This window comes from Mesoplodon mirus, assembly GCF_964341445.2.
Source record: "Mesoplodon mirus genome assembly, chromosome: 5".
Taxonomy (NCBI): Eukaryota; Metazoa; Chordata; class Mammalia; order Artiodactyla; family Ziphiidae; genus Mesoplodon; species Mesoplodon mirus.
This window is the reverse complement of record NC_138980.1, coordinates 5,417,728-5,431,633: the sequence shown is the minus strand read 5'-3', so window position 1 is coordinate 5,431,633 and position 13,906 is coordinate 5,417,728. Positions and strand designations below refer to the sequence as shown.

Here is a 13,906-nt window from a genome sequence, read left to right as displayed (position 1 = left end):
TTAGTGACTCTTATTTTATTTTACATATTTAGTTTTCTTGCACTATGTTGGTATTTTATGCCATAAATCATTTTTGGATGACAGTGCCCAATGGCTGAGGAATAAAAATTTATCTAAAAATCTCTTAGCCCAGTCAGAATAATCAGTATTCCCCAAAGGTGGCTCTCTTCATGCCACAGTATTCAGCCCCAAAGAAGACGCATTTCTGCTTTTAACTATGGAAGATTTGCTACAGATAAATGAGGTAAATTTTGTAGGTATCCTTGACTGTTTCCTTTGATTGAAAACAGAACTGTCTTCATATATTTCACAATCGTCTTGAAACTTAATCAGGGTGCCTGCCTAATGAGTTACTAGCTTCACTTCAAAGACTCCTAGGAGTGATGTTGTGTAACTTAAGGCCCATTAAGGATCTTTATCAGGATTCAGAAAGGCATGTTCATGAAAACCCTTTAAGTATATTTGTTTTATTGACTTATTCTTAGAGAAACAACCCTGTTACAAATCTGAAAGTCCCCGAGAATAGATTTTGATGTTGATTGTTGAGCTTTTCTGAGTAAGATTCACTTCAGGGTAGCTTCTTCTGTAAGGATGATTTTGACTTTTAAATTTGATTGAGAATTTTTTATATAAATTAAATCAGTCACTTAATCTAGAGAATTACTTCAAAATCCTCAGTTTGGGAATACTTATGACCATGGCTGTCTTTGTTTGTTTTATGTTGTTGTTATTATTATTTTTATTATCTTAATCTTGGGTTATTGACATATGCCAACACCTGGCAAGGTTTTTGAGATAGAAATAAGGCAAAAATTGTTCCTGATCTCACAGAACACCTAGAAAATATGCAGATTTGTTACACATCAGTACTTTGTCTTAAAAGTTGTTAATAAGAATTTCGTATATACGTATGGCATGATGACTCTTTTGAATATTTATATATCATATTTTATGGCTCTGCTTTGCTTATAAAATAAGTTTGTGGGTATTCTACATTTCTTCATGTATACAAACATACACATATGCACACTACCAAGTAACCACTGGCTAAATGAGTTATCACTGTATTTACTCATTAGCAGTGAGTAAAAATAAAAGATGCAGAATATTAAATGTTACAGATTTTTTCCTATTTTTATCATCTCACAACAAAGCAGGATGGAAAGTTTTTAGTTCAGGGTTTCAGGAGAAACCTAGTATTGGAGCATGTAAGTGACTTATCTCAGGTCACTCATCCTGGTTTGTATGATCAGGATTCCAAATGGATTATTTTGGCTACAGTTTCTGTTTTAATCCAACAGGAGATACAAATGCTTATAAACATCTACTAGAAAACATTTTTATATATTTTTTAGTTTTACAAAGTATACTATAGCATTAAAAACAGTAAAACATTGGTGTGAATATGAATGTTGTTGATGTGAGAAAAACACTTTCATAATACTTCATTTTTAAAACATGAGTAGAAACTCAATTTCTTCTGCAATAGAATTAGTCAATTTATTTTTCTTGCTCACAGTACTAGTGTTCACAGATGTTAGTTGCCATGAATATGCATCAGCAGAAAGTGTAAACTACAACCTGTAGTAGCAATTGCAAATTTCACCTCACTTAAACAGTCAGTCATCTATTTATGGCTCTCCTTTTTTATAGTATGTATGCTCTTTTACCTTTCATGTCTTTTGTGTTCATTCTATCAAATGAAGTTGATTTTCTCTAGTGTCTCAAGATGGAGATTGCGTCTGCTATTTTTCATAAATAGCATGAGAATTTGGTATGCCTACTATGCACCTAATTATATTTCCGTTGAATACTTCTCTTCTACACAATTCAGTTTCCTGTATGTTAGTGGTAATTCAGGTTGGATCTACATTTTGAAAAAAATCAGTGGACCAGTGAAAAATTTAGCCAAGTATCACATAGCCAAAATAAATTGTCTTTTTTTAACACTGAGTAAATGTGAATGTTAATTTTTATATAATTTTTAGAATTTATAAAATATAGGTATTTGATCAGTCCCACTGAAAGGAAAAACAATCAGTTCGATACTAAGATAAACTCTGGTACTAGTTATGTAATGCTAATTAAGTGGATTAAAATTTACTTACTGTTAAAAATATAAAAAGAATCCCTAAAACCTAAGACACATTGTAAGTTTAAAAAAAGAGAAATGATGCAATAAAATAATCCTCCAAATAAAAGATTTAAGCACAGCAAAACCAATTGCTTGACTCTGTATAATTCATGTATTTATCCTTTCAACAGATACTTTTTGATTCCCTTACAGTAAATAGAAAAAAGTCTGTGTCTTTAAACAGCTTAAAATTTACTGGGAAAAATAGTTCTTACAAGAAAAGAAATAAGCAAGATAATTTCAGATTGTAGTAATTCCTTGAAGGAAATAAACAGCTAAGATGGAGCATTAGTTAAGGCAGCCACTTTGGGTGGGCTGCTTAGGAAAGGCCTTTCAGAGAAGTTGATTTTTGAGCTAAAGGATCGGAAAAAAAGCTCTGTGCATATGGGGGGGACACATGTTCTAGGCAGAGAGAACAAATGTGAAGGCTGGAAATAGTGAGTGAGGACTTGGTATGAGAAAACATTGGGAGAGAAGGGTGAGATTATTCAGGGCACAGTAGGCCATAGCCAAGACTGGAGTTTTTGGAAGAGCCACTGAAAATTTTAAAGAGGAGGGATAAAACCTGATCTATGGTTTTAAAACATCTGACTGTTGTATGAATTATAGTTAGTAGGGAGGCAAATGGAGAGGCTAGGAGACCAAGATACTATAATAACATGGAAGTGAGGCAGTGGGACCATAGACACTGAGGAAGGCAGTGGAGGTGGAAAGGAGTTGAGGCAGAGTAGCCATCTCCTGGTGACCGAGAGCAAGGAACCCAGAATGAACATCACCCCTAGGATGCTCACTTATCCCTAAAGAGGAAAACAAAAATTAACAGAGCACAAGCCTTAATGAAGAAGTAATCAAACTAAAGAGGCATGAACTACTTACATTAAGTCATTTAGGTATTTCCATCCTACAACTGAGGAGTAGGACTCTCACACCTAACTAAGGAATTTCAGAGATTCAGTCCACCTGGACTACTTGTCTAAGCTCTGCCCAAGACCTTCTAATGAAAAAGGTCTAACTATGGATTGTTTCTCCCAAGCTGGATCTGCATCTTATTTCTCTGTTTCCAACACACAGTATAGTACCTCTAGGAGCAGAGTAAGCCAAAGCTGGTCAAATTTAACATCAGTTTCTCCTCTTAGTTTTTTTTTTTTTTTTTTTGCGGTACGCGGGCCTCTCACTGTTGTGGCCTCTCCCTTTGCGGAGCACAGGCTCCAGACACGCAGGCTCAGCAGCCATGGCTCACGGGTCCAGCCGCTCCACAGCATGTGGAATCTTCCCGGACCGGGGCACGACCCCGTGTCCCCTGCATCGGCAGGTGGACTCTCAACCACTGCGCCACCAGGGAAGCCCCTCCTCTTAGTTTTTTTCAGCAGATATGAAGGGCCTATTATGTGTAGGGACTCTTTTATATTCTCTACATAAATTATTCTATTAGTTCATACAGAAACTCTGTTAAGCTATCATTACTGTTGTTGTTAAGAAGGCCCCCTTTTTACAGACAAAGAAACTAAGGTTGGTTAGGAGATATTAACCATCTGGATGTGAATCACAGTTAGTGAGGCAGAATTAGAATCCAAACCTATATCTGTTGTGTTTTAAAACTTCTGCTTTTTCATAACATTGTGCTGCCTTATTGATCAGAAACCAAATTGATAAATCATTTAGGGCTGTATGTTTTTTGGCTCTTTCTAGCAGGCCTTCATTTAGTGAAAAGTGAGATTAGTGAAAAATGGTGACAGAGAAATATAAAGACATTAAAGAGACATATTCATTTGTCCCTGATAAATTAATAAAGGTACAGTGTGTCCTAAATAAATAACTCTGCCAACCGATAGGAGGAAGCTCTCCAACAGGCCTTGAGAATATCAGATTATTCAGGACAGAGCAAATCAGGTGACAGATGAAAGGCATATTGTGTGTTATACTAATACACTTGCAAAGCACCACACTATGTATAGAAAGGTCAAAAATGATGGCCCAAAGCCAAGATTGTTGGAAGGTTTGACTTTAGGGTCTTGAGAAGGGGAGGAGAAAACAAATGTGAGTGCAAGAGTAATATCCATGTTGGTTTTCTCAATCACCTTTGATGCTTGTAAAGTCCTGGGATGGCCTCATCCCACCCCCAAGACCTTCTGGAGAATGGGAACTGCCTGTTTAACAAACGTTCCCAGGTGATTTGGGTACCACGTAGGTAATGGACCACATCTTGGGAGAATACTGCTTTAGTCCACTCTGTTTAATTTACAAAGCATCATGAGGCTCATCAAGGAAAATGGTTATCCAAAGTTGTAGCACTCCTTTTCTTTTTGTTGGAGTTTATGCTAAATCAGTCTCCTATAGGCCCAGTGCTGTCTTCTTTGAGACTTAGATTTAATTTTTCCAGCTCAGTCATGGACCAGCTAACAGCATGTATCATTGATATTTCTCTTCTAGAATCACAACCACAGCTGCCTGCATGATGGACCTGAGGCGGTACCCACTGGATGAACAAAACTGCACCTTGGAAATTGAAAGCTGTAAGTTTTTCTGACAATCCAGTTTGACTGAACTTGGCTTTAAGGTTCTCCTTGGGCAAAGGTCTCCTACCCTGGTTCACATCCAGACCACAAGTCCTGCAAAGGTTGTGCTAGTGTGCCAAATTTGGTGGAGGGAGGTGCTCACAGTGTCTTCCCTCAGTCACGCGGCCACCCTCTTAGTGTCATCCCTAAGTCCCTGGGAGGGATGTGTAGGGAAGCAGTAATCTAGCAATAAAAGGAAGATACTAAGAGCCTGGAAGGAGACCAAGGGCTATTTCAGGACTTTATTATATGGAATTGGTGCAAATAGCTGCAACAGGCTTGGAAAAATAGGTGGAGATAGCAGCATAACATGGGATGTCCTTATTGCCTTTGCCTTTCACAAATGTTATCTCTGCAATTCATTTCAGAGTAAAAGTGGCCTCTGGATTAGTTAAAACATTCATAGAGTGTGGATTGGTGGAATGTTTTTTATTTTGAGGGACTATTTTCATTGTTTCAAATTTATTTTATATTCTTGCTGAAGGGCATATGATGAGCAAAATTGGTGTAGGTGTTTTTTTATTCTCTTTCCTGTGCTGACCTGTTTTACAATGTTGGTGCTTTTCTAGGCCACAGTTTCAGCATCCTTCTTGACGATTCAGTCACCTACCCTGTTGACTGGGCTAAAGCATCTATTTCATAACCCATTTCCTTTTCAGAGGTCACACAGAGAGGTCGTTTGAGGTGGAGGAGGATTTCAAATCCTTTTTCTCTCTCAATTCTTTTCAATGTTTTCCTATTTAATCCTATCAAACAATTGGAAGCTGATGATTTTATAACCAGCATTCTAGATAATGACTAGCTTGACTGCTTTGTGGATACTCTCAGTCTTTGGGAGGAACTCTAGCCTTGGCGAGCCATGAAACTCTAAATCACTGCTCTGAGCAGAAATACTGCATTTATGACATGTTGCTGGTATTTTTGCCCATTTCAAAAAATAGTTTTGGGGGATAATTAAATTTATATGCACTTTTTGAAGAACCTGATTGCATACTTGTATTTCCAAATCATCATTATTTTCACATTAGATCTTTGCCATAAAGAACTATTTAATGAAACTGGTCCAAGGGATTTTGATGATTATTTTTATGTAGATATCTCTCGGATAACTTTGCATTTATGTAACTCAGGACACAGTTTAGAGAATAATGTTCTTCAAAGTTCAAATTCTTTGGTTGTTTCAAATCGTTGATGTAAGGATATTTTGAAAAAAGTATGTTGCTGTGTACTACTAATGAATTTTTGTGGTAAGAGCATTTTCTGTGGTAGAATTTGACTGGAATTTTAAATAATCATAATTGTACATGGTTAAAGCACTTGCACTGATGTTATGTCACTTGCGCCTTTCACAACCCTCATAGTAGTAAACAAAGCCTTTTTATTTTGAAGAACCGATGACGCCTAAGGACACAGGCAGCATCCAAGTGTTCCATGTAATTAAAGTATAATTCTGACATGAATATTCTTTTTGACATGAATATTTAAAAATTAACATGATAACTCCTGGACTTCCCTGGTGACGCAGTGGTTAAGAATCCACCTGCCAATGCAGGAGACACAGGTTGGAGCCCTGGTCTGGGAGATCCCACATGCCGTGGGGCAACTAAGCCCATGTGCCACAACTACTGAAACCCGCATGCCACAACTACTGAAGCCCACATGCCTAGAGCCCATGCTCTGCAACAAGAGAAGCCACCTCAATGAGAAGCCCGTGCACAGCAACGAAGAGCAGCCCCCGCTCACCACAACTAGAGAAAGCCCTCGTGCAGCAACGAAGGCCCAACGTAACCAAAAATAAATAAATTAATTAAAAAAAACCATGATAACTCTTTAGACTTTTAGAAAGTTTAAGTTTTACAAAGGAGCTTTTACATATCTCATTTCAGTTCACAGTTACCCTGGTAAACAATATAGATTTTTCCAGCTTTTCTGAGATATAATTGACATATGTCATTGTGTGAGTTTAAGGTGTACAGTGTGATGATTTGTTATGTGTGTGTATTGCAAAATGATTACCACAATATGGTTAGTTAACACTTTCATCACTTCATATAGTTACCTGTGTGTGTGTGTGTATGTGTATGTTAAGAATTTCTAAGATTTACTCTATTAGAAACTTTAAGTATATTGTACAGTATTGTTAACTATAGTCACCATTCTGTAGATTAGATACTCAGATCTTATTCACCTTATGAATGAAAGTTTGTACCCTTTAACTGTTTCTATGAGTTCAGTATTTTTTTAGATTCCACATATAAGTAAGATCATACAGAACTGGTCTTCCTCTCTCTGACTTATTTCACTTAACCTAATGCCCTCATGGTTCATCCATGTTGTCACAAGTGGTAGGATTTCCTTTTTATAGAAGAATAATATTCCATTCTGTGTGTGTGTGTGTGTGTGTGTATATCACATCTTCTTTATCCATTCATCCATCAACAGACACTTAGGTTGCCTCTACGTCTTGGCTATTATAAAGAATGCTGCATCAGTTAATCTACAACAAAGGAAGCAAGACTACACAATGGTGGAAAGACAGTCTCTTCAACAAATGGTGTGGGAAGAACTGGACAGCTACATGTAAAAAAATGAAATTAGATCACTCTTTTACACAAAAATAAGCTCAAAATAGATTAAAGACCTAAATGTGAGACTGGACACTATAAAACTCCTAGAGGAAAACATAGGCAGAACACTCTCTGACATAAATCGCAGCAATATCTTTTTCAATCCATCTCCCAGAATAATGGAAATAAAAACAAAAATAAACAAATGAGACCTAATTAAACTCAAAAGTTTTTGAACATCAAAGGCAACCATAAAGAAAACAAAAAGACAACCCACAGATTGGGAGAAAATAGCTCATGAGGCTTAATATCATCAGAACAAACAACCCAATCAAAAAATGTGCAGAAAACCTGAATAGACATTTCTCCAAACAAGACATACAGATGGGCAAGAGGCACATGAAAAGATGTTTAATATCGCTAATTATTAGAGAAATGCAAGTCAAAACTACAATGAGATATCACCTCGCACCAGTCAAAACAGCTATCATGAAAAAATCTCTAAATAATAAATGCTGGAGAGGGTGTGGAGAGAAGGGAGCCTTCCTACACTGTTGGTGGGAATGTAAATTGATACAGCCACTATGGAGAACAGTATGGAATTTCCTTAAAAAACTAAAAATAGAGCTACTGTATGACCCTGCAATCCCACTTCTGGGCATGTATCTGGAGGAAAACATGGTCTGAAAGGATGCACTCACCCCGGTGTTCATTGCAGCACTGTTTACAATAGCCAAGACATGGAAGCAACCTAAATGTCCATCGACAGAGGAATGGATAAAGAAGATGTGGTACATGTATACAATGGAATATAACTCAGCCATTAAAAAGAATGAAATAATGCCATTTGCAGCAGCATGGACAGACTTAGAGATTGTCATACTGAGTGAAGTAAGTCAGACAGAGAAAGAGAAATACTGTATGATAGCCATTATATATGGAATCTAAAAAAAAATAATACAAATGAACTATTTACAAAACAGAAACAGACTCATAGACTTAGAGAACGGACTTATGATTACCGGGCAGAAGGGTGGGAGGAAGGGATAGTTAGGGAGTTTGGGATGGACATGTACACACTGCTATATTCAAAATGGATAACAAACCAGGGCCTACTGTATAGCACAGGGAACTCTGCTCAATGTCATGTGGCAGCCTGGATGGGAGGGGAGTTTAGGGGAGAATGGATACATGTATATGTATGGCTGAGTCACTTTGCTATGCACCTGAAGCTGTCACAACTTTGTTCATTGGCTATACTCCAATATAAAATAAAAAGTTTAAAAACAAAAAGAATGTTGCAATGAACATGGTTGTACAGGAACTTCTTAGAGCTAGTGATTTAATTTCTTTTGGATATGTACCCAGAAGCAGGATTGCTGGATCATATGGTAGTTCTGGTTTTAATTTTTTGAGAAACTTCCATACTGTTTTCCATAGTGACTATACTAATTTACATTCTTATCATCAGTGTACAAGATTCCCTGTTTTTCACATCCTAGCTAGCAAGCACTTATCTCTTGTCTTTTTTATGATAGCCATTCTAACAAGTGTGAGATGGTTGTTCATTGTGGTTCTGATTTGCATTTCCCTGATGCAAATTCTTTTGCATGTGGTTATCCAGTTTTCCCAACACCATTCATGGAATGAGACTATCATTTCTCCATTGAGCATTCTTGACTCCCTTGTCAAATATTAGTTGGCCATATATGTGAGGGTTTATTTCTGGACTCTTAGTTCTGCTTCATTGGTCTATGTGTCTGTTTTTATGACAGACCCATACTGTTTTGATTACTATAGTTTTGTAGGATAATTTAAAATCAGGAGTGTGATACCTCCAGCTTTATTATTCTTGTTTCAGATTGCTTTGGCTATTCAGAATCTTTGGGTCCATACAAATTTTATGATTGTTTGTTCCATTTCTGTAAAAACTGCCATTGGAATCTTGGTAAGTATTGCATTGAATCTATAGATGGCTTTGGGTGGTGGATATTTTAACAATATTAATTCTTCTGATTCATGAACATGGGATATCTTTCCATTTATTTGAATCTTCTTTAGTTTCTTTCATCAATGTTTTATAGATTTCATTGTACAGATCTTTAACCTCCTTGATCAAGCATTCCTTATCTCTAAGTATTGTATTGTTTTTGATGCTCCTGTGAAGAGGATTGTTTTCTTAATTTCATTTTCAGATAGTTTATTGTTAGTGTATAAAATTACAACTGATTTTTGTATGTTAATTTTGTATACTGCAACTTTATTGAATTAGTTTGTTCTAGCAGCTTTTTGGCAGTCTTTAGGGTTTTCTATATGCAAGATCATATCACCTGCCAACAGAGACAGTTTTACTTCTTTCTTTCTAATTTGGATCTCTTTTATTTCTTTTATTCTTGCTTGATTTCTATGGCTAGGACTTTTAGTACTGTGTTGAATAGGAGTTGTGGGTGGGCCCCCTTATTTCTGATCTGAGAGGAAAAGCTTTCAGCCTCTCATCATTGAGTATGATATGAGCTGTGGGCTTGTTATACAATGGCCTTTATTATATTGAGGTACATTCCTTCTAACCTAATTTGTCAAGGATTTTTATCAGGAAAAAGTGTTGATTTTTTTAATGCTTTTTCTGCATCTATTGAGTTAATTGTATTATTTTTACCTTTCGTTTTGATTTGCATATGCTGAATCATCCTTGCATCCCAGAGCTGAATCCCACTTGCTCATGGTGTATGATTTTTCCAGTGTGCTGTTGAATTTGGTTTGTTAGTATTTTGTTGAGGATTTTTGCATCTATATGTATCAAGGATATTAGCCTGTAGTTTTCTTTTCTTGCAGTATCTTAATCTGACTTTGGTGTCAGGGTAATCCTGGCCTTGTAAAGTGAGTTTGGGAGCATTCCTTTCTCTTTAATTTTTTTGAATAGTTTAAGAATAATTGGCATTAATTCTTCTTTGAATGCTTGGTAAAATTCACCAGTGAAAACATTTGGTTCTGATCTTTTCTTTGTTGGGAAGTTTTTCATTACTGATTAAATCTTTTTACTTATCTCTTACTTGTAATTGGTTTGTTCATATTTTCTTTTTCTTCATGACTCAGTATTAGTAAATTGTATGTTTCTAGTAATTTATCCATTTCTTCTAGATTAATTTATTGGCGTACAACTGTTCCTAGTAGTCTCATGACCCTTTGTATTTCTGTGGTATTAGCTGGAATGGAATGTCTCCTCTTCCATTAATAATTCTGTTTATTTGTGCCCTTTTTTTTCTTGTTTAGTCTAGCTAAAGGTTTGTCAGTTTTGTTTATCTTTTCAAATACCCAACTCTTAATCTCCTTGATCTTCTATGATTGTTCTATTTTCATTGGTATCCTGTTTTCTATTTTATTTATTTCTGATCTAATCTTTATAATTTCCTCTTTCTGCCAATTTTGGGCCTAGTTTTTTCTTCTTTTCCTAGTTCCTCAAGGTATGTTAGGTTGTTTATTTGAGAACTTTATGTTTTTCTTGATACATGAGTTTACAGCTATGAACATTCCTCTTGGAACAGTTTTTTTTTTTTTTTGCGGTACACAGGCCTCTCACTGTTGTGGCCTCTCCCATTGAAGAGCACAGTGGCCTCTCCCATTGAAGAGCACAGGCTCTGGATGTGCAGGCTCAGTGACCATGGCTCACGGGCCCAGCCGCTCCGCGGCATGTGGGATCTACCCGGACCGGGGCACGAACCTGTGTCCCCTGCATCGGCAGGCAGACTCTCAACCACTGCGCCACCAGGGAAGCCCCTTGGAACAGTTTTTGTTGCATTCCATAAGTTTTGTTACATTGTGTTTCTGTTTCATTTGTCTCAAAAATTTTTTTTTCACTTTTGATTTATTCTTTTATCCATTGATTGTTTAGGATTATGTTGTTTTATTTCACATATGTGTGCATTTTCCAGCTTTCCTCCTGTTATTGATTTCCAGTTTCATACCATTGTGGCAGGAAAAGATACTTGATATAATTTCTATCTTCTTGAATTTTTTGAGACTTGTTTTGTGACCTAGCTTATAATATATACTAGAAAATGTTCTGTGCATGCTTGAGAAGAATGTGTATTCTGTTGCTGTCAGGTGGAATGTTCTATATGTCTCTTAGGTCCATTTGTTCTACAGCATTGTTCAAATCTACTGTTTCCTTATTGATTCTTGGTCTGGGTGCTCTAACCATTGTTAAGAGTGGAGTATTAAAGTCCCCAGCTATTATTGTATTCCTGTTTTTTTCTCCTTTTAGTTCTATTAGTATTTGCTTTATATATTAAGGTGCTCTAATGTTGCATATATATTTACAATTGTTATATCTTGATAAATTGACCCCTTTATCATTATATAATGACCTTCTTTGTCTCCTGTGGGCATTTTAGTTTAAAATCTATAAGGTAGGTATTAATATTTCTGTCTTTACAGCTGGAGAAACAGACTCAAAGAAGTAAAGTGATTTGCCCAAGATTATGCAGCTACTGCTTGGCACAATTTCTCTATACTGATGTGGTAATTGTTAGCTGATTTATCTTAGTAAAGCCCCTGATTTTGTAGGGACCAGATTAACCAGAAGGTCTGTATTCTAAAAATTGAACAAATAGCCTATCCTTATGAAAAATTGGAGTTTATTCGTATTTAGTCAGACAGTGAATCATTGTTATAGAGAATAAAACATGGTGTTATATTAGTAACATATGTGATATTATTATAAGTACATAGTTAACTAATTATATTGAAATAAATTTAGGATCCTATCCCTTAAACAACTAGCTTTGAAGTTGATGCCTGACATTTCACCTTATTTATCATTTCTTTCTGTTAAACAAACTCTAGGCATTCATCCATTCTCCTGCTCCCTCTCCCCTCCCCCTTCTCCTTACTTCCTTCTTCTCTTCCCTCCTTCCCCTCTTTATTTCCCTTGCTACCTCTCTCAAATGCAAATGAGCCTAATAATTGCATTACTAAATCACTATCATCTTGACTCCATATCAACAATTAATATATTGGTTCCATTCCAGGATAATATAACTTGATTCTGGGAAGCTTAGAGTAGGAGAATATTAGGATTGAGTTTATTGTTAATTCATTCATGCTTTCATTCATTCAAGAATTTATTTATTCATTAAATATTAATTGAGCACTAATTATATACCAGGTATTGTAATAAACTCTGGAGACATAATAGTGAACAAAAAAAGACAGTATCTCTGCCCTCCTTTATTATAATGAGGAAGATAGATATTATTTAAATAACACATATATGAATATAAAAATTGCATTAGTGAAAAGTGCTACCAAGATGAAATATTTAGTTCTTTAAGATCTTAAAGGAAGATTAGAGCAAGCCTTGTAATAAAGTGCTGAGGAATCTAGAAGGCCAGTATGGACTATGCTTACTTTATAACTTTTCTTAAATTTAGAGGGATGGAGAAGCTCTGTAGAATTAATGGGATTTGCTGAACTAAATGGGGACCTGATAATATTTACCACCATGTAGGCAATGAAACCTAATTGCCAAAATAAAAAGGAGAAATCCATCTCCAGGTACTTCCATTCTTTTCACTTAGAGCTAGTTCTCCTTACTTTATACCTACATGCTTCTGTTACCTGTGTGGTCAGCTACATCATACTTTATCCACATAATTTATATGTATATGTCTGTATGTTTCTCTAAATCTTTCAGTCAGTTTGGAAAAGGTATACTGGAATACTCACCTATATTTCTAGGGAAATGCCACCCTAAAAGCGCCAAATGATGACAAAGTTACAAGCTAGCCTATATAAATAAAGTTCTTTTGAACTTTGCTGTTTAGCAATAAGATGAATTCTAATAAAGAAACAATAAATTGTCCCAGGTGTGCTGATGCTTTGGAACGTATGATGCTGCCAAATATAATTTAAGAGTATTAGGACAAGTCAAAGACTTATCTCTTTTTAAAAATATATAGAGTTCAAATTATGTTACAGAGACACAACATTCCATTATACTACAAGGCCACTTAGTATGTTTCATTCGGGAATGAAAAGTACTGGAAAAAGGGTGAGGGGAGTATTACATATCTTTAAAAGGGGAATAGTTAGGGGTTTCCTCTGTTGTATGCTGAGCTAGTTCAGCTTTTCAATACCAGTATCAGCTACATGGTCCCTCGCCCCTCCTCAGAAGGGTAAGGCTGTCTTATACAGTCTTCATCCCCATATCCAAGTCCTCCAATTGGGACATGTGAGCTGCTTGTCTGAAAGGAACTATGGAATCTTCTCACCTGGATCCATTGACAGTCTGCTCACATTACCAAAATGCAAAGGTTCCTTTTTTTCTCATTTGTGTGTTTTTATTTCAGCCTGTCTCTGGGTGATTTGGACTGGACAGTGTCAGCATCCCAGAGAATAAGATCAGTGCTCTGTTTCTGAGGGGTGTTGATTGTTTGGTCAATCTCAGCCTTAGTGTGATCCACAGTGAATTAGAGAGTGTAGAAATTTCTCAGCAGCTTTTTCATAGACAGCTTCATAGGACTATGCCAAGTGTTTACCGAGACAGCCAGTCAGGCATCTCCTTTTAGGCTCTTAAAAAAAAAAAAAAATTCTAGGGCTTCCCTGGTGGCGAAGTGGTTGAGAGTCCGCCTGCCGATGCAGGGGACACGGGT

The 13,906-nt window shown here is 36.3% G+C and overlaps 1 protein-coding gene across 2 annotated transcripts in view; it reads left to right on the top strand.

Moving 5' to 3' along the window:
- The window catches only part of GABRB2 (gamma-aminobutyric acid type A receptor subunit beta2), a gene marked incomplete at both ends in the record, with an annotated part of 286,562 nt that overhangs the window by 132,649 nt on the left and 140,007 nt on the right, over nt 1–13,906 (top strand). For both annotated transcript variants that reach the window (XM_082622577.1, XM_082622576.1), the window contains one exon: nt 4,565–4,647. In XM_082622577.1, coding sequence (XP_082478703.1) covers nt 4,565–4,647 — 83 coding nt within the window. The remainder of the gene's footprint in view (nt 1–4,564; nt 4,648–13,906) is intronic.